The following is a 25,611-nucleotide window of genomic DNA, read 5'->3' as shown; positions in this document are numbered from 1 at the left end:
TGAGAAGCTGAGGGAGCAGAGCCTCTCCAGCCTCGGAGGAGGTGACCTCAAAGTCACCAGGGAGGTGTCAGAGGATGGATCAGGCCCTTCTCAGGTGGTGCTGAGCAACAGAACAAAAGATAAGGGGCAGAAACTGGTGTAGAGGAAGTTCCACCAGAACGTGAGAAAACTTTGCTGTGCAATGACCGCTCACTAGAACGGATTGCCCATAGAAGATGAGGAGTCGCCCTTACTGGAGATACCCCAGAACGCTCTGGACGCAATCCTGTGCCACGTGCTCTGGGACGACCCTGCTGGCGCTGGGAAGTGTGACCAGAGGATGCAGTGTGGTCCCTTCCTGCCCGACCCGTCCTGTGCCTGCTCGCACGGCCCGCAGCGCACCAGCCCCGCTCCCCTCACCCCCGCCCGCCTCTGCCCTCGGCCCATCCCCGCCCGCCGCTCCCCTCACACCGCCCCCCCGCCCCACACTCCCTCGCCTGCCCGCCCTTCGCGTCCGGCTCAGGATTGGCTGTCCGCGGCAAGGTCCCGCCCCTCGCCGCCCGGGATTGGCCAGTTCTGCCCGCGCGGCGCTGCTATTGGCGGGCGGGCGACGGCGCTGCGGGCCGGGCCGGGCCGCGGGCGGGGAGCGTGGCCGGGGCGCTTTTGTTGCTGGGTCGGCGGCGAGAGGAGCGGGCGGGGAGCGCGGGGCCCGCGGACACCGGGGCAGGCGGGGAGCGGGGCCGGGCGGCGCGGGCACGGCGGACGGCGGGGCCGGGCCCAGCGGCAGCCATGAGCGGCGGCGTGTACGGGGGAGGTGAGTCCGGCGCCGCCCTCCCCTCCCCCGCCCCGCGAGGCGGCGCGTTTGGCCCCGGCGGGCGCTTCCCGCCTCCCTCCGCCCGGCCCGGCGCTGCCGCGGCCGCTCCGCGCCCCACGCGTGAGGCGGCGGCGGCCGCGGGCCTTGTTGGCTCCTTTGCGGCCCCGGCTGCCTCCCCAGCGCGGCCTCGGGCAGGATCCGCTGTACCGAGGTCCGGGCAAGGTCCCCGCTCTCTGGGAGCCGGGTGTGGTTCCCCGAGCCCCTCTGCGCGCCCCCCGTGACCACCGCTCGTTCCCGACAGGTTTCCTTTAGGATGTGCATAGAGCAGCAGCGATCGGGCCCGTAGGAATGGGCGCTTCGCGCCCTCAGCCCTTCCGTCACACAGTTGATGTTTTCACCACCTTCCTCATCCTCATCACCCGCGGGGTCTCTGGGCTCGCCTGGCTTCGTGTGACTGCTGAATTAGAACTTTCTGAAAGCTTTATCTTGTCATCCGTTTAGCTGCTACTACGTTCTCCCTCTTTTACTAAATTTTTCTTCCTAACACCAAAAAGGGATTGCAATGCCCCATTTAAAGCCTGTCTGCAGTTTTCCAATAGCTCTCTGGTAACGGGAGCTCTGAATAGAAAAGTTTGTCATTGCTTTGTAAAAGATCCTTTGATTTGCTTGTCTTGTTTGCCAGTAAAGCAGGCGGTGGGCAGGGAGAGGTCAGGGTTGCAGAAGAGCATAACCATTCTTTATTAACAATCTTTTCAGATGAAGTCGGGGCACTGGTTTTTGACATTGGCTCGTACACAGTGAGAGCAGGCTATGCAGGCGAGGACTGCCCAAAGGTGAGAGAATCTGTGCCTCGATGGAAATTGAACATGAATTTATGCCTTAGGTCTTCTTTGTGAGTTACAGCCCTTCTGAATACACTGGGGCTTGTTCTGACTGTATTGTATAAAGAAACGTAGGAATTTATGAGAAAACCACCAATTTCCAAACATTACTAATCCTTATGTACTGCTTGCCCATTGCCTTGCAGGTGGATTTTCCAACAGCCATTGGTGTGGTGCTAGAAAGGGACAATGGCAGCACTCTGATGGAGATAGATGGTGACAAAGGCAAACAAGGGGGCCCAACTTACTACATAGACACCAATGCCCTGAGAGTTCCAAGGGAGAATATGGAAGCCATTTCACCTTTAAAAAATGGAATGAGTATGGTGCTCTTGTCTTTTTCTACCTGATTTTAAAATATCATTGCCAGGAAGTTGTAGTTGTATTGGCAGCTGTTATGTACAGCAACAGAGGCCATAAGAATGGATTCCTGGTTTACAAATTGCAGGGACATGTGGTTGGTTTTCAGTGTTAGTGGGCTTTCAGCATAATTGTTGAAGTTGTAGTGGTTGTGGAGGAAGAGAATTCTGCAGATCTGTTAGAGGAGATGTGTATCTGCTGAGGACAGCTTTTGACTGAAGAGCTCTATGCAAAAGATTAAATTGGAAAGCCTTTATGTGTTTATGAAATGAAACAAAACTTAGGAGTAACTAACCTGTTTGTCTCAATGTTGTTATAGTTGAAGACTGGGATAGTTTCCAGGCAATTTTGGATCACACTTACAAGATGCATATTAAATCTGAAGCAAGTTTGCATCCTGTCCTTATGTCTGAAGCACCAGTGAGTAAAACCAACTGTGCATTATGATAAGTCTTTTTGCTAACTCTGCAAACATTAGTCCTGGATAAGTCTGACAATGGCTTGTAGGTGACAAGTGCTAAAATGTAGCTACAGAAATGACAGTTTTAAAATACTTGGACAGCTTCTGGAAAATGTCTAAAAAAACCATTATTTTGAAATAGTTTGTATGAGTTGTATTAGCAAGTATTTACAATATGCTATTGTTTTTCACTTACTGAAAAGAAGCCAAAAGTTAAAAAAAGAAACTTTACTGCCTAGAATAAAGAGAAAAAAGATGTTTGGATATCTTTTATATTAAGTTACACTTAATAAAATGCCATCAAAAATCTTGCTTCATTCAGCTTTACCAGTAGTATTAAGTGACACAGAACAATATTTATAATGGAGAAGTTTTAATTTTTCTGTCTTTGTTTCTGTAAGTGGTCCTGTAAGGCAGCTGAAGTGGATGAAAACAAATTTTAAAATGATCAGCATTTGAAGGCAGATCTTGAAAGTCAGAGTAGAAGAGGTAGACATGCCATAGAGAAGTGATGCTTTTCTGTAATAAAACCTTATGAATATTATTTTCTTGAATTTCATTGTTCCCTTGTGTTGAACCACAGCTTGTGGAGTGTGGATGAATTTGCAGTGGCTGTTTGATGGCTCAGTGGATGTCTGAATAGAGACATTCGCTTTGAAATTCTCCTTACAAACCTCATCTTACTTTCTTGTATTGGCTTGGAAAAAATTCCACATTTTCCTTAAAGTGTTGAATATATGAGATATATCCTGGCTTAATAACAACTACAGTAGAATCGTAGAAAGCTGCTTTGGGAACTGGAAAGTCTGGATTTATTTTTCTTCCCAGTGGGCAAGTTTCTTCATGTACCTTTCCCCTTGTGGAAGGCAGGGTGCTTGCTTTAGAGAGTTGTTTGGGAACCCGACACTGGAAGAGCTGTAGAAGTGTAAAGAAATCTATTGTAACACCAAAGGTGTGCAGCACTTTTGTGTGACAGATAAGATTGATGTATTGCAGTATAAATGGAATGAAAAATGTTCTAAAGACATAAATTACTAGAAATCCATTTATGTAGAATTTTGGTATAACTTGAAACTGCGGCTGCAGGTTTTCTGCTAACTTCTTTATTGTGTTAGCAATTTATTAGTGTGCAAACGAGAGCTTCCTTTAGTCACTTACTTTTGGTTTGGGTTTATCATTTTTAGTGGAATACCAGGGCAAAGCGTGAGAAACTGACGGAATTGATGTTTGAGCACTACAACATCCCAGCGTTTTTCTTGTGTAAAACTGCTGTTCTGACAGCGTATCCTTTGAAATGCTTCACTGCATGGTTTTACTTCCCTCCCCCCAGGAAATTATGGTAAACTTTTTCCAGGCAAACTTCCTTCAAATTTATTTTTTCCATAAATCCAGGGAGGAAGTAAACAATTGCATTTTCTAAACTTCAAGGGATTAGAGCTCATTTTTGAAGTTCTCCCAATCTGACTCTGTCCTTGAGGGTTAAAGTCTTTTTTTTTTAATTATTTTTTTCCCATTGTATACTATGGATAAAAATATTACAGGTATGAAATGGCACACTACTGAATACAGTAATTAGAGCTTGATGTTTTCATAGCCTTAAGAAGAATATCTGTAATTATTTTAAACTTATAATATGTTCCCAGCTTCGAGTCTAAATGAGTTGGATGTACTTAGAGCTTGCTGCATGGCATTGGCATGAAGTCTGACCCTTGTGCCTCCAAAGCTTGAGTTAGTTCACAGATGGAAGGAAGTTAAATGCTGCTCTCTCTATGAGATGGGGCATTTCACAGAAAGATGGTATACACTGGAAATTCCTTTGTAGAGGAGAGGAATATCATATTGGAGTCCTCATTCCTAGTTAAGATTTGATTGTATGGCAGCATTTTTTTCTAAAGTGAAAATTATGATATTTTCCTTAATCACTTTGACTAGTTTTGCTAATGGAAGATCTACAGGTCTCATCTTGGATAGTGGAGCAACACACACCACTGCTATTCCAGTGCATGATGGATATGTACTTCAGCAAGGTATAAACTTTCATGGATAACAGCGCTGCTGTATCAAGGCCAAGTTAGAGTGACTTCTGCTTGTACAGTTTTGTTACTGCTTTTCCATCTGTGTATCCCCTTAAAAAGGAAAAAACACTAATAGTGTTCACTGACAAATAGTTGGGAGAGTATCCAAATGATCCATGATTTGGATACTTTCCAGGTTAGTTGTTTCGGTTTTTATTTTGGATCCCCTCTTTGCCTTGTAGGTATTGTAAAATCACCACTTGCAGGAGACTTTATCACTATGCAGTGCCGGGAATTGTTTCAGGAAATGAACGTAGAGATAATTCCTCCATATATGATTGCTTCAAAGGTGGGAAAGTGACTTTATTTAGTGAGTGTTGTCTTGGAGAGAGGCTGTAATGCTTACGTGATGACTTTGTACCCTACAATCTCAGGAGGCAGTTCGTGAGGGATCGCCAGCAAATTGGAAGAGAAAAGAGAAGTTGCCCCAAGTCACCAGGTCTTGGCACAACTACATGTGTAATGTAAGTAGGTCATTCCTCGTGCTCTCATCTCCCCCGAATGTTCCATAAATAAGATTTGTTTGCAAGTGTATCAGTGTTTTCTCTTGAACAACAAGAAAATCTTTGAAAAGTTAGTGCCAATTCTATAAATGTTATAAAATTGAAGACTAAAATTCATATTATTTATGTTCATGTTATTTTTAACTCCACAGTGTGTCATTCAGGACTTCCAGGCTTCTGTCCTTCAAGTATCAGATTCAACCTATGATGAACAGTATGTTACTTTCTTCTTTCTTGTAAAATCAGTTGCCAGTTTTGTATGTAGTGCTCAGCCTGTTTATTGCTGTTGGCTGTTTTTGTTATGGAAGAAGGTTTTATCTAAAGCTTGATGATTTTTGGAAGTAGGAGTACTGCATATACCCAGGTGATAGTTTTTTGTTCAATATTCCAAGATGAGATCATAATAAATATTACTGGATGTGTAAGTCTTATGGATCCCAGTATTCCCATTGGAACTGTAGTTTATCACACTGCTTAGATAACTTGACATCCTGTTTGGAGAGCACTTTAATGTGTTGCTTTCTGTCTGATGCTCCAGGGTGGCAGCACAGATGCCAACAGTTCATTACGAGTTCCCCAATGGCTACAACTGTGACTTTGGTGCTGAGCGTTTGAAAATTCCTGAGGGATTGTTTGACCCTTCCAATGTAAAGGTAAAGCCAGTGTGATAGCTGTGATTGGAAGGCTCTGCATGACTAGGGTATCACATGGCTTTCATTTGTATAACATTTTTAATTTCATTATTTGGATGTATTTGCCCTGTGGGGTTCTCCTGTGGGTAGAATTTGCCTGTCTTGAATTATGGCTGGGGAAGGGAAGGATGAGATGTTCAAATTGGATGGTGATGAGCTGACAGGAAAAATAGGGATATTTTTGTTCCTTCCCTAACAAAATGCTTAGCTCCCTCTCCAGTAATACTTGTAAAATTCAGCTCATTCAGGGCTTTTCTATGCCTTGCTCTCCTGAAGCAGTGATGTGCAGATTCCCAATTTTCCCTGCAGGGTTTATCTGGTAACACGATGTTGGGTGTGAGCCACGTTGTCACCACAAGCGTTGGAATGTGTGATATAGATATCAGGCCGGTAAGTGTTTTAAGGCACAGAGATTTTTGGCCTAATACGTGTTTTTGGGACTAGAACAGCAACAGTGATTTCCTAGGATAATGATAAATATGTTAGAATAATTCTGTAAGTATTTTGTATTTGTATATAGGGTATAATACCATCAGCGTTTCCTCTTTCAAAATGTTTTCAGAATGACTTCTGAGGTGAAGCTCCAGGTTTGTTTTTTTTTTTTTTTTCTCTTTTTAGGGTCTCTATGGCAGTGTGATTGTAGCAGGAGGAAACACTCTAATACAGAGTTTCACAGACAGATTGAACAGGGAGCTGTCTCAGAAAACCCCACCGGTAAAACAACTTTCCATTACTGCACTGAGTACTTCACCATTTTACTTTGCTGCCTCATAAGTACACAAGGATATTGTGGATTTGACTTTCTTAGGAACCTGACATCTGAATAGATTTCTGCAGGGTTAAGAAACCTCCCTCTCTAAAGAAACAATATAATTCTTGAAGAGTTTTATACAGAATAAACTCCAATATTCCTTGAGTATTTTACTGCTCTACTCTTGCTTTCAGATTGTGATCCTAAGTTCTGTCATTGTCCTCAAGCAACAGCCAATATTTCTCTTGATGGTCTCTCTTTTGAAGTGTTGCTGACTAACTTGAGGCACGTTCAGTCAATCTGCCTGAGGTCACTTTGTTGTGGCAATTGTTTTTCCTTGGTTCTGCAGACAACCTAAATCACAGACCAGGTTTTATCTATGAATGAAATATTTACATATTTTTTTAATCACTTGATGTCGAAGAAAGTATTGATACCTTGCATCTGAGAGTAGCTACAGATTATAATATTTCTTGAATTTTAGTATTCAAGCAAAGCTGTTCTGCTTGGGACAACTCTGTAATGATGAATGTTAGGAGAAACTGAGAAATGTATTCACTGCTTATAATAGCTGAGGAGAAGCCCATTGAAATTCAAAGATTTTATTGCTGTGAGGCATTTTGAAAGCAAAAGGAATTAATGGATCCAAATAAGACTAGATAACTCTAGCAATATAAGTCATTTTAGTCCCAGTGCAATGTTGGATATGACACTGCACTGTGATATTACTGCTCTCCACCTGCCCCATTCCTTGCTTTAACCATTTGCTGTTGGGAGACAAGGTGAAAACCATATTTCCTGTTCCACTGTGGTTGTTTTGAATTGTAAATGCAGGGCAGATGAGCAGTATTGGAGGTGTACTAAAAGGGAGCTTTTTCAGCTGCATGTTGGTATAGGCACCAAGTTCCTTGTGCTGTTTGTCCCTAAAGGTCACCAAGTTACATTTGTGTGATGTTTGCTTTTGCTCCTTTTGTGCAGAGCATGCGCCTGAAGTTGATAGCAAACAACACCACTGTGGAGCGGAGGTTCAGCTCGTGGATTGGGGGCTCCATTTTGGCTTCTTTGGTTAGTAAACCTGGGTTACTGTGCTGCTGTGCTGAACAGCACTGCCACCCAGACATCTGATTCCCCAGAAGTGTGCATTGCAGAGTCTGTGCTACGTAGTCATAATTTTGGCTATCCTCATGGTAAGGGGAAGAGAATCTGTTTTAAAAAGAGTTGTGAATGATTACAGTCACAGCATATTCTCCCATTTTTAATGGCAAGGTAAAACCTTAAAATGCATGCACTTTCTCTAGACTGTATCTAGTACACCATGAAAGTAGCAAACCTGTTTCTGAATCATATTCCTGAGATTAATTGTACAAGTTACTGAGCACTGAAATGCTTTTGGGGGTTAATTTATCACCTGGGAAAGGGGGACTGGAATCAGCATTGGGTGCTGCACTTCCTGTCTTGAGTTTAATCCCTTAGCAATAAAACTGCTAAAAGGAAGAGATAGTTAAGCAGGTCAAGTCCTAATACTTCATTTAATGTAAGGACTTGCTTGTTTTCCCTCCTAGGAAAAGCTAATTGTGTTTCAGTTAACCATCATTTGTGTTCTGCTATTTTTTCATTGTGTGTTGCTTTTGTTTCTTTATTTTTGTAGGGTACTTTCCAGCAGATGTGGATTTCTAAACAAGAATATGAAGAAGGAGGGAAACAGTGTGTAGAAAGAAAATGTCCTTAGACCTCTTTACTGTGAAAACTGCTGCCTGCTCGGTGCTCCTTCTGTTTTATAGCTTTAGCATACTCAGGAATGGGATGGACTCCTTTTTGTAGGAAGTTTATATTGGGTTTTTTGCATAATTCAAGCTCAATTTTAACAAACCTTAGAAATGTTGAGAGACCTAATTGGTACTATAATAGAAGAAGGATGTTTACCTCCCTTGTAAAGCAATAATTCCTGTAACAAGCATTTTATAATTTTGTATAAAGGTCTATTTTCTCTAGTATCTTTTCCTGGGAACAGCTTTACAGGTTAGCTAATAGATAGAGGCAAAACCTTGCAAATGCCTGTGCTTATTTATTAATTATTTCTTGTCTATTTTCTTGTCTATTTTCACATACTAGTCTTCCTTGCTGGTACTTTGGCCTTAAATTGCTCTTATATTTCTCTTAAAAAATAAAATTTGGTCTTTTATATTTGAGCAAATTTATGAGTACTTGCAGAGAAAGTTACTCTGCTGTTTTAAAAGTTGAAAGTTTGTATTCAGCAATCTATTTTAGTGTAAACTTTTGCTGTCTCACAGAAGTGTTACATTCCATGGAGTGAATGTTATATTAAGCACTGGTTTATTAATTTTTTTTATTATGGAGCAGTTTCATTTCAATAAGCAAGCAATGCTTTCCACCTGATGTCTAAGAATGTATTTAATGCCTTTGTGATGGTGGTGAGAAGCAAAACCTGTTGGAGACAGGGAAATTAAGACAAAGAATTGCCTCTCCGGGACTGGGAGCAGAGTCAGAAGCTTTCAGTGCGTGGCTTGACCCTGCTGCAGGGAGCCCGAAGTGCGAGTGGCTCCCCCTGTGCCTCCCAGCAGGGTCTGTAAGTGCCTGTGTTTGCAGGGGGAAGGTGCACTCAGGGTCACAGGAATGGGGATGACTTTTGTTCAGCAGGAATTGGCTGTCAAGACACAGCTCAATGTTGCTTTTAAGCTTAATTTACAATGGTGTGATGATCTATTTTGGGACACAATGAAGTTTTGCTCCTTATCTCAAAAGCTGTGGAAAACCAAATAGCATTTAACTGATCTAAAAAAAAATAAACAGTACTGCTACATTTTTGTATCCTAAAAGATCTTGTGGGTAAATAATTATGAGGCCTCTATTTGAAAAGTTTCACATTACCTCCAAATAATAAAGTAATTTATCAAACCAAATTGCTTTTGTCGTATCATGAGAATCTTTGCTCTTTAGACAAAGTTACTTGATCAGATTTTCAATGCTACTGACAAACCATGTTTCTTTTGCAAAATGAGGTAAACTGCAAAGTCACCAGCTCTTGTCATTGTGGAAGGAAGACTCAGTCCAATTTCCATTCAGGTGGAACGTGGAACATAACTGCTCCCTCAGTTGTAGCTGCACTGCAGTGGGTGGCGTTTTTAAGCTTTCCTTCTGTGGCATGCTTAGATTTCATTATGCCAAATCAGCTTTTATCTTCTGATTCTCTTAAAAGAATTGCAGTACAGTAGTAATATCTGCTAATATTCCAACAGCACAAGGAGAGCAAAACACTGCTGGAGGTTTTCTCACACTAAAAGATTCTGAGTTTAAACAGTGGGAATTTTATGTGATGCAGAGGAGTAAGTGAAGGTCCAAATGATGGAGATAGATACTCACAGGAAACAGTACTGGTTCCCTTGCAGTGTTTTACCAGATTATACTGCTGAGCACATTTGCTTCCTGAAAGACTGGTATCTGACTTAGATCTAGATTTCTCTTTCATGAAGTGGAAAGGTGAAGGTGTTTCCATGAACTGAGCGCAACAGCACTACCTACTTCAATTTCATAGACTATTGCAGCCTTCTTTCAAACATTTTGCACTGTGCAAAAAAAATATAGTACAAGTGTTTGAATTTGTCACAGAAATCAAGGTAGGACAACTATATTAGAAGTTCCCATGCTGAGTATTTCATACTTTATAAGAAGCCAGACTTAAAGCAGTGGAAAAAATTCCTCATAGCTGACCGAAAAGCCCATTTACCAATGCATTTATGCAGAGAGCAAATACACCTTGTGTAGCTTACCTGTAACTCAGGGAAAATATTCAGAAAAATAGCAGGAAAAATATGATCAAGGAAAAGGCTCAGACATGAGCTTCAGATGCTTTCATGTTTCTGATGCACATTTGTTACACTAAACCAGGTAAATATTACCCCTACACTTGTTACTGTCAGCTGGCACTCGGTGGCTGCTCTTCACTGTTCCTATCTCTTCTAACAGCTGGCTAACACAACATTTGTTCCTGGAAACATGAGAGATGGTTTGAGTTAGGCACACCAAAGCTGCTTTTTAATTCCAGATCACAAGTTTAATTAAAGTCAAATGCGGTATTAAAAACAAAAAAAAGATGGAGACTCTCTGGAATGCTCAGTGGAGTTGTTTGTGGTTCCAGAACATGATTTATGTTCCACAGACACTTGACCAGCTGCTTGCAGTGCTCTTCCAGCATGCTACTGGCTCTGGGATTTCACAGCAACATCGGGGAACTTCCTTTCCAAAACCTTCCGCCTCGTCCTCTCCAGGCTTTGCTGCCTTGCCCTTTTCCGTAAGGCTTTTTCAAGTCTGAGTCTGAAACAGAGAAGTTGGCGTGGTTCATTTCCAGCCAGCCTGTGACCACTTTAATGAGCTCCCCCCAAAACAGATAGATGCACTCAGTGATTAACAACTTCAGTATTCATTTGCTTCTGATAAATAAAAAAGCCTGCAGGGTAACATTTTTCCTTTGCTTCTGAATTTTTAATATTCTGCATTTGAAGTTACTTTTACAGTGCCACTGCATAACCATGTACCTTAGTAACTAACGTGGGAGCAGAAAAAAAGAAACAGAGCAAGCTGTAATTTTAAAAAGCCTAATTATTAGTCTAGTAGCTGAAAACCAAAATATTACAGCTATTTTTTCCTTTTAAAGTGGAATAAGGATACATACAGATCAGAAGACAACTTTCAATGTCAAAGTAATCTTTTTACCTGATGAAGTGATTCACATGAGGTAAGTAATAAAATCTCTTCTTTTTGTGTTTTTTGTTTAAGTGCCATGGTATTGGCCATTCCTTGTAACTGTACCTGTTGGAGACAGATAAAAATGATTACAGAATGTACATGTCATCTTAATTCTAGGATTTTACCAGTTTCTCTTGTTTTCAAGTACAGTGATAAAGTGGTCTGGGAGATGGCAGAATTTGTATGTGGGTATTTATTTCCAGCTCCTGCTGGCTTGGTCTGTAACTCTGTCTGCTGTGTTCTGTACAGTCTGTGCATCCTTCCTTGATTAGACAAGGATTTTCTGGGAGAGAGACACACCCCAAGAAAAACTCACACGTTAAAAAAGGTTTTCCATACCAGAAGGTGCGTCCCAGGAAGTCGTTTCTCCACTCGCCAGGGACTGGCTTTTCATGGCCCGTTTGTAAAAGCCTCAAAGCAATTTCTCTTTCTCTGACAACCAAGTCTATATTTTTCATAGATGTTTCTACCTGGAAATGGTAAAAAGTTTCAGGATGCACCAACAAAAAGCAATGCTGAAAATTCAAAAGATCTCAAAGACTTAAAATTTAAAGGGAAAACAAAGGTAAAACATGCTGGAGTTTGATCATGAGTTCTCTCTCAGCAGGCTCTGTGTACTAGAACAATAAGGAATGGGTGCTTCAAAAACCTGATCTGACAGCAGGACAGATATGAAATAGCTGACAGTCTGATACCTGATTAAAGACCAGCTGGGTAATGTATAAAGCCACATCCAATGCTGATGCAGAAGTACAGGAAGCTCTGAGGCAGGGGTTAGAGGGAAGCAGAAGAAGCAAATATTTTTTGTAATGGCTGTTGGTTATTTTAGTTTTCACTGGAGTCTGGTCACAGCACCAGTAATGCCCACTGGACAAAGAGAAAGCTGCCTTGACCAAATTATGACTTCAGCAGTTAAGGCATACACTAAAATCAGGGACATAATTTAAAAAAAAAAAAAAAAAAAAAAGGTCTTTAACAAATTTACAAACACATGATCTTTCAGCAATTTTAAGAGTTGTAGTTTTTATGTAGCATGAAAAAGTTACCTTTTCTAAGCGTTCTGGACTTGGCATAGGCTTGCGCTGTCGTTTGGATTCTTGCTCTAAAGTTAAGAGCATGTTCTTTTCTTTCAGCAGGACATACCTAGAGCAGAAAGCACAGTAAATCAAAAATGCCTTTGGGATACCTAAGCAGTTATTCACTTACTATCTGTAATCCCAAATCCTGCTGGCTTCATATAATGAAACAAAAGAGGAGAATGAGGGAGACAGGTTTACTTAGTCTGGAATAAAGAGGGCTTAGGAGGGAAGAGTTTAACACTAAGTTGTCTTCCACTACCCGGACAGAGCCAGATTCTTCTTACATGTACACATGAAAAGGACAAGACAAAGCAAGGAAAAAGCTGCTCACAGTAATGATTAAGTTCAGCCTGAAGTGGCAATGCAACCTCCAGCTTCAGACACTTCCAAAATCAGAATAAATGTAGGCCTGAGCACCCTGATGGAATGAAGTGCCCTCCCCACAAGAAGGCACTGACAACCAAGTCTGTCCCACTCAAACAACCCCCAGAGGGTTTGTACCAAACCTGAGCCCTCTGAACTAGCCACAAGTGTCCCACAGCCACCTGCAGTGCAGCTTCTGTGCTCTGAGCAGGACCAGGGCTGCTCCAAGCCCAAAGCTGGCTGGAGCCTGCAGAGCTCTGTGCCAGATTAAAGTTACTGCATCATACATTCACCAGCCACACTTTATGGACAACTGCAGAGCTGCTCTGAAAGAAGAGAAGCTTCTTCACTAAAACTTACTTACCAAAGTTTGTGCAAGTCTTCACTACTCTTGCCCCTTAGCTGCTTTATATTCCATGAATCCCCTGTAAAAGATAAAAAAAACACCATTAATTTAATGAAACAAAGTTTTCTTATTCTGAAAAATAAAAACTGCTTTTATTGGGTTCAGCTGACACAACAGTATAAAGACCACTTTTAAAATACTACTGCTTGGACAGCCATCTTTGAGGATATTCAGCTTTGCTTTCAAAATACAATATAAAAAGGCAATTGTATTTAGTGTTTATTTGTGCTTGTAAAAGGCTGGGAATACAGAAAGCTCTCAGATGAATCTTTACACTGAACTAATTTAGTTCCATAGTACTTATATTTCATCAAAGCACATCTCTTGTGTGATACTTCAGAGCAAGGCAGAGGATTTACAGCAAAACACTTTGCTGCACAATTGCTATTTGCTTTTATAAACACAGCAAAAATTAACAGGCATAAAGATGCACACATGGATGTATGTACATATACATAGAAAAATAGGATTTATGTATATAGGGAGCATTCATAAATGCTCCCTATAATACAAAAAAAAAAAAAAGGTCATATGTCAGCTCAAAGATCACTACCAAAAATGCTAAATAAAACTCACCAGACTTTACACTTTTCTCCCCCCAGTTTCCTGGATCATCAAAAAACTCCTCCAGACCTCTCCGAGACACAGTTGTGTGCAGGAACTTCACCTGATGGAGGGTTTCAACTTTTGGTAGGTTCTTGTGGTACAGGTTCAGTGCCATCCTGCATAACAGTTAGAAGGAAAACTATGTACGATAGGAAAAACAGTATTCTGCTAAATGAGAATATTTGTTTCATTCATCATGCTGCCCTTGCACGATGCCGGCAGCCACGCACCGCGCTCAGCCCCCAGGGACGCGCGGACACCGGGACACACGGACACCCGCCTTCCTCCCGGGAACGGCGCCCGCCCCGCCGTGCCTCAGCCCGATCCCCCCGGCGCAGTGCGTACCCGGGGAGTCCCGGCCGAGCCCGGGGCAGGCGGAGCGCGGCCGAGAGGCTCCGGCCCAGCGCGGCCACGGCCGCGGCCGCCGCCATCGCCCCGCGTCCTCCCACAGCGCCGGGGGCACGGGGCGGGAGCTGCCCTTTTCCAAGATGGCGCCCACTCGGCCTCACCCCGCGATCTCCCACTGTACATGGAGCGCAGGGAAGACTCTGCCCTTTTCAAAGATGGCGCCTGCGCGGCTTCACCTCCATGGCATCGCACTGCGCCGGGGGCACGGGGCAGGCTTTGCCCTTTCTCATGATGGCGGCCGGCGGCTTCACCCCGCGGCGGGAACCGGCGCCGCCAGCCCCGCCCCGTGCCAGTCCCAGCCATGGCGGCCATGAGCCGGGTGCTGCGGGCGGCCGCGGCCTGGGCGGCGCGGCGGGCGGGCAGCGCCGGGACCACCGGGATTACCGGGACCACCGGGATTACTGGGATCACCGGGATCGCCCCCCGCCTCCCCGGCATCCTCGGTACGGCCGGAGAGGGAGCGGCGGGGCGGGGGCGGCGGGGGCCAGGTGACCTTGCGGAGCGGGACAGAGGTGCCCTCCGCGGCCGGGGCTGAGCCGGTGCCGTGCTGGGACCCCGTTCCTGTGGAAAACTACCGGGTGTGGGTACAAAACGAAAGGGAACGGGCAGGGGGCTGCCCCTCCTGGCGTTGTAATTGTCCATTTACTCGGCCCTCTATGGTGACATTCACTGACTCCGTGTTGCTGCTTACAGATGGGCATAGATCTCTGTCTATAGTTAGGAGAAAAATAGCTTCATGCTAACAAAATACGAAATTACTTCAGACGAACTGAAGTAATAAGATAAGTGAAGTGAAATTACTTCACTTATCTACACCACTAACAACAGAGGTGAAATTTAGGAAGCCCAACCTGAGTTTGACCCCTCCAAAATCAGGTTTTGGATAAATCCTATTATAAGCAGCAACAGCTAATTTGGTACAACTCCCTTTACGTGAACTGCAGAAAACTCAGCTGCTGTTGTACACTCTTCTTTTTTTTTTTTTTTTTTTTTTCTTTCCCCACGTATGTTTGACCTTGTCCTGGCATAAGCACCAACAGGATACAAAACCATAATACTCTGGTTCAATTTGCAGTTCCTGTACGACACGGCGGTGACCATGGGAAGAGAATGTTTATCATCAAGGCAACAAGTTTTTATGATTCTCGATTTCTTAGCTTGTTGGTGAGTTAAAAATCAAATGTATTGCATTCAGTGTAGCACCTCACTTGCAAATGGTGTAAGAGTGCCTAAAATACAATTTCTTCTCTTGTTTATGCGATAGTATCTAAAATGTGGCTGGCGCTGTTTACCTAAACAAGAACTTCAGGTCCTCTTTAAGAATTTTTTGGTCATATGCTGTAAAATCATGGCTAGATGAAATTCAAAGACTGCCTATATAGCAAAGATTGTGATAGGTACTTAAATTACTGCTGTAGTTGCATTCTTAAATTACACGTCTGTGTTCATATATGCATGACCCACAAATGCTTTCTACTCCATCCTCCTTTTTGAAACATATCAGTTACTCTTCTGCAGGGTTTGCCTTCACTTATCTACACCACTAACAACAGAGGTGAGATTTAGGAAGCCCAACCTGAGTTTGACCCTTCCAAAATCAGGTTTTGGATAAATCCTATTATAAGCAGCAGCAGCTAATTTGGTACAACTCCCTTTGTGTGATCATTTCTGTGCCTTCCTCAGCCACAGAGCCCACAGTGGCTGCACTGGTGTTGGACTCTTGCTTTGCTGATTGCAGCTGAGTGCTGGAGCCCGCCCAGCCCTGCCAGGATGCTGAGGGATTTCAGGGAGGTGTTGCTCTTTGCTGCTGCCCACACTGACCTCACTGGGAGATGGGAACTGACCTGAACAGGCTCAGGGCCGACACAGCATCACTTCTGTGTGTTCTGGTTCATTAGTGAACCCATTGCAATCAGCAGTGTTCACACACAGCATCCCTTTCCAACCTAGAAATGCAAATCTCAGAGTTAGTGGCTGTTCCACTATTTTCAGATATTTTCAGGTCTCATGTAAGTTTTGTCAGGGCTCTGAATTTCCCACACTGACTGTTTTTATCCCCTCTGCAGAGATTCTATTTATTCGTGACGGGAATACCAGTGGCTGTGCTCTTAACATATATCAACATCTTTGTTGGTGAGTGCTCTGTCAGGGCTAAGCAAAGTAAGAGTTATTAAATGGGAATTAAGCATGCTGGATACAGAAAAAATGCTCTTTTATGGCTCTCTCTTTGGAAGACCATGGAATAGGCCTAACAAATACAGTGATATTGTATAACTACATAGAAAATGTTTCTAGTATATTTGCTTTAGTTGTTGCTTTTTTAGAAAAAAGTTTCTCACATAAAAATAAAAATACATTCTCTCTTCTGGCAGTCTTTCAAACATCAGTGTAGTTTAGTAACTTGCTTTAACAAGAGTGCAACTCTGGCTTTTTATCTAGCAAAGATGCCAAAATTCTGCTTGGCAATACGTGTGTTAAATCTCCTGCTGTAATGATATGTAATTAATTTAATCGAGAAGTCAGGAAAAGTCCATGCTTTCAGCTCCTGTATTTTAAAGGGTATTTCTGTGGACTTGATCCAAGTTGTTTCTTCTGTGTAGCTGCTAATTTTACCCTTTTGGTGTGTCACTTAAAGTCTGTGAATATATATTTGCAGTGTGATGTGTCTGCAAAAACTGAAAGTTCCATTTTTCTGAAAAGAGCTCACACTGAAGGATTTAATACTCTCTGTGTGGAACAATGATCTTTTCCTTATCTGAAAGGCAGACTATAAGGTAGCTTTGGAAAATAATCACAGAATTCAATATTCCTCTCCTCCTTTCTTTGTCAGGTGAAGCAGAACTTGCAGAGATTCCTGAAGGTTATGTTCCAGAGCACTGGGAATACTACAAAGTGAGTGTAACATGGTATGGACAGCCTTTTAGGATGATGCTTTTTGGGAGTAAAACTAATGGAGTATGATGAATGGAGTATGACTAACTCAAATAGTGCAGTTCTGATTTTGGTAAACTTTTTTCTGGCTTTATGGAACATGTAAAAGGCTGTAGGAAATCTGTTTACTGACACAAGCAGATGCAAATGCTCTGTATACAGTAAACTGCTGGAACTGTATGCCAAGAATTTTTCTGTAATATTCCTAAATAGTAAGAAAAGTTCTCTGCATTCAAATCATGGTTTTGTCTTTATTTTCTTTTTTCAGTGTCTTAAGAAACTGGAGTTTACAGTGACGTTTCTTTCTTTTGTGTTGTTTGCCAGTATTGTTTTAAGGTCCTATATCACACACACTTTTGGATCTAGAATCGAAGATTTTTATAGTCACAAACTCAAGGTTGTATGGTTCCAATTTAATTGTATTTTCTTAAAATTAGTCCCTGGCTTCTTGCTGCAAGCACTGTTTTGTTCCTGATAGGAAGTAATTGAATTCAGCAACATTATTGTGAGTGTTTAAACTAATTTAGACTTTTTTTCCCTAGTGAAATGCCCTCTATGTGGAAGCAGAATTTTGAAATGTTGCTGATTACAGTAAGATTTGGAGTCCACTTCTGTGATTACTGTGGCAGTTTAAGGAACCTTAACAGAAAGAAAATAAATTATATCTTCTGTTAAATTTTAGTTTTGCTACAGAACAGTCATCTGCAGGTTATCTTGGCATTAAGGATTGCAAAAGAAATACGACTTTTTAGGGTTCTGATCTCAAAAGTAGTTGTGCACGTTTGTAACTTTACTGTTATGATTTGAATGGCAGCACTCATGGTGCCCATGACATCTTTTCAGGACTGTGGATATGCAGAGTGACATTTCTACTTGGCACTTGCACAGACAATCTCTGCTGTTATGTTTTCCAGCACCCCATAACCCGCTGGATAGCTCGTTATGTACTTGACCCCCCTGAGAAGAACTATGAGAAGGACATGGCCCTGCTTGATGTGGAAATGAGGAAATCTGAACTGAGGTATGCTCTGTTGGGGGGGTTAAAATCCTGATCCATGCTGTAGCTGACTCTGTGATTTTGCATGACATACTGAGCTGGATAAAGTGCTTTCATGTGTCCCCTGAGTGCTGCCTGCACTGGCTGCTGCCAGAGTGGGAGTCACAGAATCTGTTATCTATCTCTGCCCTCTCAGGATTCGGGTTACCAGAACAATCCAAGGGCTGGGGGTCTTCAAAACACTTTGTACTTATAAAGGTGTAGTTCTGTCTTCCTGAATCAGCAAATGGAGCTCTCTCTGCCCGTGCTAATGCTCACAGCTTAGAGAAGAACCTGTGATAAAACTGCCAGTATTTTTATTACTCCTTTGTGGAATGACTTGCTGAGGAGAAAAAAACCCAAAAAAACCCAAAAGACAAAGATGCAATAGCTCATGTCTTAGTTGAACCCTTCATATTTTGGTCCTACCTATGCTTCAGCAATATTTATAAACCATTAATGCTAAAATCATTGCTTTGTCAGTAAATCAAACTTCATGCTGAGGGTGTCTGTTGCCTTGTTTTTTAGGCTGCTGGAGTTGGAGGCACGCAGACTGATGAGACACCGGGGAGACGGGCCTTGGTACCATTATGAAACACCTGATAAAAATCTTGTTGACAATTCTATGAAAGCCACACCTGACAATTAAACAATTTTAGGGCAGTGTGCAAAGTTTTATGTGCATACTGACAAATTGTGACTGGGCTGTGGAACAGACATCCTGCTGGTTGCTGATGAAAATTAATAAACAGTGTTTGTGTTGATTCCAGTATCTTGAAAGAAATTGTGGCAGTTAAGCTCATACAGCTATTAAAGCAGTTAATCAGTGAAAATGCTTTATGTCATTGCCAACAATCACTCCTTTCCTTCAGAACATACGTACATGAAACAAGTTGGTAATACTTGTTTCCATGTTGTGATTTCTAGTATTTATAGTTTTAAGTGAAAGATACAAGAAGCTAAAGGTTCTTTCTCTCTCAGTGGTTTGTGTCAGGTAATTGGTGGGAGATGAAGTAAGTAAGAAAAGTACCTTCACACGTACCTGCCATGCATTTTCAGAACTGTACAGCTGTTCTTTTACACCACTTTTGGCAACTCTTTAGGGAATATGAAGAGTTCTCTCATCAACTGGCAGGTTTTTGCCACTAGAGGGATGTGTTTCCTCAGGTCCTACAGACTATGGCACTCTGTTTTAAATTTATCAAGAGTGATAGAAAGTGCCTCTTACAGTTTGTGACTCTAAATTATCTGTCCATATTCAAAATCCTCACTTTTTAAAGTAAATAAGCCCAAACTAAACCAATATCATCTAGTGATACTTAAACTAGTGAAACTTAAAACTCTAGATTCTTTTTTACATTAGGCAACAGTGCATGGATTATTTTAAGCAAAAACTGCCTTGTTTGCTATTTCCTGGCACTGCCAAACATTAGAAAGACATTGATTTTCTATCAGTGCTTTGCTTGTCCTTTTTGTTAGAATCAGTCTCTCAGGTTAGATGGCTCATATGTCATGTTATGGCTCTCATTGTTTATAAATGCTGAGTTATTAATAAGAGAAGCCATTAAAAAAGCACAAAGTCTCCTCAGGTAAAATAAACCTTACTGACCCTGCATTAGTGTTTTTTATGATGTTTATCCAATGATGCTTGCAAGTCTGATGTAATGTCTGTTTTTCGGTAAGTCTAAAACCACTCAATGGACATGACATTCTGCACTCAGTGTTTCACATTGTTCCCAACACTTGATTTTTCAGTGGTGAAAATTACTGAGGACACTGTGCTACTCTGCTCACCCTCACAGCCTGCTCATAGCTGGGTACAAACATTTTTCAATTCTGTTTTTGAGATTTTCCTAGAACCACCTTTTGGAACTTTTAATTTTGAGGTAAAAGGTGGTTCTAGCAAAGGTCACATCACCTCCGTGGAAGTGATCAATGAGTCCTTGGATGATGGCTGGAAGGCAATTCATCTGCTCTATGCATCTTCATTTTACATGGACTGGTCATTTCTTTAATACAGTTGCTGCCAGGCATATGTAGTAGTTATTAGATACTATTTGAAAACAGTAGCAATATTTTTCTTCCTACAAAGGTCACTCTTATTTCTCCTTTCTCTGACATTATTCTTTCAAAGTGAAGAGCAGAGAGAAACACAGCAAAGGCCAAAAATGGTAATTTTAAGGCAAGGTACTGCCCCTGAAGACATGAAATTGGGAGTTGGCTCCTGGCACTGCCACAGGCTTCTCGGGCATCCCAGGCTGGGCATTCCCATTCTGTATCCCCCCACACTGATGTGCTCTTCTGGACAGCAGGGACATCCCACCTGTCAGCACGGCCCCGGGGGGACCTGCCAGAGCCCTGTGAGACACCTGCACTGCAACGAGGGGCTGAGAGCGAAAATACAGAGAAGAGAGTTTTTACTGCATGTATTTTATACACACGCGTATATATGTATTTATGCACATGTATATGTGTATATACACATATACATAGATACATATGTGTATATACACATATACATACATATGTATGTAATTTTTATAGTTTTCCCCCCTCCACGCAGCCCCCCGAATGAATCCGACCAGCTCAGAGATATGGGGCTGTGGGGGGAGGAATTCCAGGAGAGGGAAAAGTATTCAAAAGAGGCTCTTACCCCAGGGAAGTTGGAACAGCCCTCTTTTTATTCTGTGGTGTCCATGGAGAGTGGGGCAAAAGAGAAAGAGCAGGAAGTTTCAGGGGTCTATATAGGTTTTGGACAGGGTGGGCTCTCCTGGCTCCCCGCCAACCCCATTGGGGCATGGAGGAGGATCCACAGAGCCACAGAGGCCCTAGGAAAGGGGGGACAAAAGGGTGTCCAGAAGCTCACCGTAACATATGTATATGTGTATATACACATATACATACATATATATACATATACATACTTATATATATATACTTACATATGCCTATATAGAAATACCTATACACATATATGTGTTTGTATATATATATATATACATACACACACATATTTCTGTATATATACATATACATATATATGCACATATATGTATGTATATATACATATACATGCATACGCATATATATGTATGTATATATACATATACATATATACGCACATATATGTATGTATATATACATATACATGCATACGCATATATATAATATGTAGTCTTTAGAAGCTTAAAATAAAAAAAAGAGCGTATAAAAGAGTATTAGCGGCCAGAGGGAAGGCTGCCGGGGGCTGCCCGGGCAGACCAGGGCCGAGTGCCCGCGCTGCCCGCGGGGAGCGAAGGTTTTCGGGCGCAACGCGGGTCCCGGCGGGAACCCCGCCCCGCTGCCCTGCCCCTCGCCCGCCCCCGCCGGGACCCCCGGGTGCCGCCGCCGCAGCTGGTGCCGCCGCCGCTGCCATTGGATTAAAAATAGCATCTTCCCTCCCCCTGCCCTCCCTCGGGCCCGGCCGCCGCCGCCGCCCTGCCCCGGCCCGGCTGCCCGCCGCCTCCATCGCAGAGCGGCTCGGCAGGGCGGCCGGCAGGGCAGGGCGGGCAGGGCGGGCAGGAGGATGCAGCGGGCCGCGCTCTTCCGCGCCGCCGATGCGCAGATGGCCGCCGGGGACCTGGGCGAGCTGCTCGTCCCCTACATGCCCACGATCCGCGTGCCCAAGTCAGGGGACCGGGTCTACAAGACGGAATGTGCCTTCTCCTACGACTCGCCCGTGAGTGCAGCGAACCGCCCCCGGCTGCCTCCGCGCCCCCGCCCGCCGCGGCCCCTTCCCGTCCCCGCCGCAGCCCCTCGCACCCTCCCCGGGCTCTGCCTCCCCCTCGGGCCTCAGGATGCCCCGACCCCTTCCTCCACCTGCCGCGCCCCTCGGCCTCCCGCTGCTGCCCAGCCCGGGGGCGCGGCTGCGGCCGCGGCGCTCCCGCACATCGCTGCCCGCTCCTTCCTGCGCTTGTTTGTTTATTTTCCTCCTTCAAGGCGCTCTGGAGTGGTTGCTTGGACACGGGGATTTTGTGGTTTCGGGGAAGCTTCCCTGCTTGCTCTGCTTTTCGGGGTCTGCTCCACCCGGAGCCCTGCTTTTGCTTTCACACCGAGGTGGTTAAAAAGGGAGAGTAATGGCCTTCTCGTCGGTATATTTTGGCGAGCATATGTCAATTATTTTGCTTTCCTGTTTCCTTTCCTTTGCCTTGGTGCTCATTCTATTCAAAAGCTTCAGAGAAAGCTTCCAAGGTAAAGGCTCATCCTGAAAATCAGAGTGAAAGTTCCCCTGAAACACTTTCTCCCCCGGGGTTTCAATTACATCACTGAACTTCAATGGACTTGTAGTATTTCCCCACCAGCTTGGTTCATTTGCTGTGAGATCAATGTTTCATGTGCAGTAAACTTTCTGTGGTGCTATTTCTATAGTATCTTACAAAACATCCACCAGCTCCACAGACTGCATGTGTTCCATGGCAGATTTGGGGCCTGACTCAGTTTTCAACTTCACTGCTGATACTGGAAGCCTTCATAAATGGGCAGTGCTTCGTAAGAAACAGGTGCTTAGAAATTAGACTTTTTCAAAAGAGGTTGAAAATTTTATTAAAAGTTGCTTCTCCACAGGAAACTGAGGTTTCCCAAAGGTGATTGAGCACTATATATTGTTGTTAATGTCAGTGGCAGCAATCAGAAGGAAGCTCATTACATTACAGAATATTCATTAAAAGATACATTTCAGACACAATTTTTGAATCCTTTATCCCCTCCTAATTGATAATTCCCCCTCTCTCTGATAATTCCTTTTAATACAGAAAATCAGACATGAATTTAAAGGTGACTCAGCTGTCTGGTGTTCGTCATGTCTTGTTGAACAGAGGTTATTTTTACCCACACTCTTCAGATCTCAAGTGTCACCCAGCAGCCCTGACTGTACTGGGAGCTGGGCTGATTAGAACTGCCAAATCGGACTCTGCCGCAGAGGCGATAATTGCATTATATACTTAAGGAGGTTTTGGCGGGGGAAAATCAATATACCACATTCTTCAGATTTCTGCTTGGGTGAACACGTGGTTGATGTTTTTAGTAACACTTTCAGGCTTCTTCGATATTATGGTTTATAAAAAGTTTCTGTTAACAAGTAAGAAGGGATATAAAATACTGCTACAGAGTAAAAAACAATCAATCACCACCTCCTGCAACAAACCTCAATTGAACACAACAAAAGCTGTGTTTAGCTAAACAATATGTTTGAACAAAACATAAAACACTTGTGCCAAACTTAACAGAAACTATGGATAAAAGTAGCAAAATGAGTGGAAAGCAGCATGTATGTTTTTTTTTAAGCTAAAATAATTTTCATACTTTTGACATTATTGGGAAGAGATTTCAGATTTAGGAAAATGTTACCCTCCAGGGTAAAAACTTCTTGTTTAAATTGTGTTATGGGCATTCACTGGGCAAAAGGTTTGACTGAACTTATGCAGTACCAGTGAAAATAAAAGCAGTCTCAGTTTCTGTTGTTTGCTACAGCTTTTCAGCCCATACCACTCCTCTGCTTAGCTGAGTGAAAGATTTGCCTTAGATTTTATTTTGAATTCCCATATAATCTAATAGATACTTGAATATCGTTTGTAGGATGGAGGTTCTAAGGGGCATATGTAATGTGTGCTTTCTAGGGTAAAACACTGTAATTTACAGATTGAAAATAGCAAAGCTGTGTTTTTGCAGTATTTCATTCAGAAGGAAAGTGAAATGATACACACTGGTTATTTCTTGGCTGAAGAGAGATGTTTATATTTCGTAGTATGTTGATTTTGTGACTTACTTTCTAAGGTCATCCATGTATTACCTAAGTGAGCCTCTTCCTCTTGAGGTACCTGCCTCTTTTTGAAAGAAGATACACTGTTGGCCCTGTTATAATGTTCAAGAATTAAAAAAAAAACCCTCTTGGTTTTGTTAGCCATGCTAAAATTCCAGATTGCTTTTGTTGCTGGAGGAGGTTTTTCTCATGTAAGAATAGTCCACAGTATTTCCTCATATCTTCTCATTTTGCCATTTTAAAATATGCTCCTTGCAGCAGTTTAACTTCATCATGTCATGCATGAACATATACCTGGTCATGCAGCAGCTCTACAGTCAAGTGTATTTAGCTGTATTAATTGTATATTAATCCTTTGCCTGTAGGGATTGTTGTGATCTTTAAAATACACTGAAAACCATCAGACCTCTTGAGTGTTGGGGTACAGAGTAATGTTATTATTGTAGAGAAAGATGCTGCAGCAAAATTGCAAGGACTAAGCAGAGTGGAATGGTCAAAATCGGGGCTTTTCCTGTCAGGGGTGCCAAGGAAAATGAGGCACTGGGAATGAGTAGCTCCCATCTGCAAAAGATGTGGCTTTTGCAGCTCAGTTTGTCACTCTGTCAGTTGTGTCATCTTCTCTGGGTTTGAGTAGTGCATCTTCCAGTGGATATAGGCAGCTTCACTGATTTTTCTCAAAACTGGTTGAGGTTCCTTTTCCACGAGCTTTAAATCTTCCTTGGATGAAGATATGAGAACAATGTCACCTTTGTGCTACAGTGAGAGTCATTAGCTGAGAGACTTCAGAAGTGAGAGCTAGAAGTACAAGTGGCTATTTAGTGTATTTGTTCCACGTGGATTAACTGTCAGAAAGGTTATATTGTTAGAAATAGAAAACAGAAGAGAAATTAATGTCTTTAGATTTGGCCTTCTTCCAGTGGGACATACTGGGGTTGGTCCTTGGAAAGTTGGCAGGAACAGGAGGCAAATTTCTTTGCACTTAAGAGACCTAGTGACACTTTTTAGTTTGCTTGGCTCATAAGATGAGAAAATATGCCGATATGATTTACATCTTAATTACTTTTTTGAGATTTTTTGATGTCTTCTAGAAAAACTGTGTTTCTCTGATGGGGTCTCCTACTCCAGGTAGCCATTCCTTTGTACAGGAATTGAGGAGGGGAGGCAGGCTGTGAGTTTTGCTTCCTCCAGGGACTGACCCAGCAGCTATGGGAGCCAACCACCTTCCTGCAACTCGGCTGACAAAGTCCTGCACCTCTCATTATTCAGACCTGAGGTGCAGTCATGCCTCCTGGTGACTTTTTCCACCAACTCCAACACTGTGCTGCAGGTTTCTTCTCTCCTGTTTTGTCCACTGTGACTTCTCTTCCTCTTTTGGTGGATGAGCCTGACTTTGTGTTCAGTAGAATGCAGATGATATAAAGGTCACATTAAATAATCTTTTGTTGTACTATTATTTTTTTAGAAGGATAATACTCAGCTTTGGAAATTCCACCTTTTCATGTGATCCTGGTCTCAAAAACCTCTGATCACAGGGTAGTAGAGTCATAGAATGTGCTGAGTTGGAAGAGGCCCATGAGGATCATTGAATCCAACTCTTGGCACTGCACAGGACACCCCAACAATCCCACTATGTCCAAATACTTCTTCAGCTCTGTCAGGCTTGGTGCTGTGACCACTTCCCTGGGAGCTTGTTCCAGTCTCCAACC

The 25,611-nt window shown here is 42.9% G+C and overlaps 4 protein-coding genes and 1 long non-coding RNA gene across 6 annotated transcripts in view; 3 read left to right on the top strand and 2 right to left on the bottom strand.

Moving 5' to 3' along the window:
• Nucleotides 1–579: 579 nt before the first annotated feature.
• ACTL6A (actin like 6A) lies at nucleotides 580–9,436 on the top strand. The gene is made up of 14 exons (XM_030280547.4): nucleotides 580–793; nucleotides 1,550–1,626; nucleotides 1,821–1,995; nucleotides 2,354–2,454; nucleotides 3,679–3,776; nucleotides 4,427–4,521; nucleotides 4,752–4,858; nucleotides 4,944–5,033; nucleotides 5,225–5,286; nucleotides 5,611–5,725; nucleotides 6,074–6,154; nucleotides 6,383–6,478; nucleotides 7,494–7,580; nucleotides 8,164–9,436. The coding sequence occupies exons 1-14, from the start codon at nucleotides 769–771 to the stop codon at nucleotides 8,242–8,244; spliced, it is 1,290 nt and encodes a 429-aa protein (XP_030136407.1). The 5' UTR covers nucleotides 580–768; the 3' UTR covers nucleotides 8,245–9,436.
• A 1,109-nt stretch (nucleotides 9,437–10,545) lies between these two features.
• On the bottom strand, nucleotides 10,546–14,180 carry MRPL47 (mitochondrial ribosomal protein L47). Its single transcript, NM_001245661.1, is given in 7 exon segments — nucleotides 10,546–10,847; nucleotides 11,247–11,342; nucleotides 11,619–11,749; nucleotides 12,326–12,422; nucleotides 13,086–13,146; nucleotides 13,704–13,849; nucleotides 14,079–14,180. Coding segments are annotated over 7 exon segments (735 nt in total). The 5' UTR covers nucleotides 14,165–14,180; the 3' UTR covers nucleotides 10,546–10,729.
• Nucleotides 14,181–14,438: 258 nt separating this feature from the next.
• NDUFB5 (NADH:ubiquinone oxidoreductase subunit B5) lies at nucleotides 14,439–18,878 on the top strand. The gene is given in 6 exon segments (NM_001245493.2): nucleotides 14,439–14,584; nucleotides 15,217–15,305; nucleotides 16,208–16,274; nucleotides 16,972–17,033; nucleotides 17,987–18,093; nucleotides 18,637–18,878. Coding segments are annotated over 6 exon segments (588 nt in total). The 5' UTR covers nucleotides 14,439–14,442; the 3' UTR covers nucleotides 18,758–18,878.
• Nucleotides 18,879–20,226: 1,348 nt separating this feature from the next.
• Nucleotides 20,227–22,064, bottom strand: LOC140684689 (uncharacterized). Its single transcript, XR_012057334.1, has 2 exons — nucleotides 21,967–22,064; nucleotides 20,227–20,495 (listed from the first exon to the last, which is right to left on the bottom strand). It is a non-coding gene; the product is annotated as an uncharacterized lncRNA (long non-coding RNA).
• USP13 (ubiquitin specific peptidase 13) overlaps nucleotides 21,476–25,611 on the top strand; it is a 49,977-nt gene continuing 45,841 nt past the window's right edge. The window contains exon 1 of one of the 2 annotated variants that reach the window (XR_003961897.4): nucleotides 21,476–21,826. Coding sequence is in view for 1 of the 2 variants with exons in the window: in XM_002193070.6 (XP_002193106.6) it covers nucleotides 21,674–21,826 (153 nt within the window). In the remaining variant the exon portion in view is untranslated. The remainder of the gene's footprint in view (nucleotides 21,827–25,611) is intronic. The other variant, XM_002193070.6, reaches the window with a different exon arrangement.

The sequence above is a fragment of the Taeniopygia guttata genome, chromosome 9 (genome assembly GCF_048771995.1).
Source record: "Taeniopygia guttata chromosome 9, bTaeGut7.mat, whole genome shotgun sequence".
NCBI classification, from domain to species: Eukaryota; Metazoa; Chordata; class Aves; order Passeriformes; family Estrildidae; genus Taeniopygia; species Taeniopygia guttata.
Note: the sequence above shows the minus strand (reverse complement) of the source record. Positions and strands in the feature narration are given on the sequence as shown.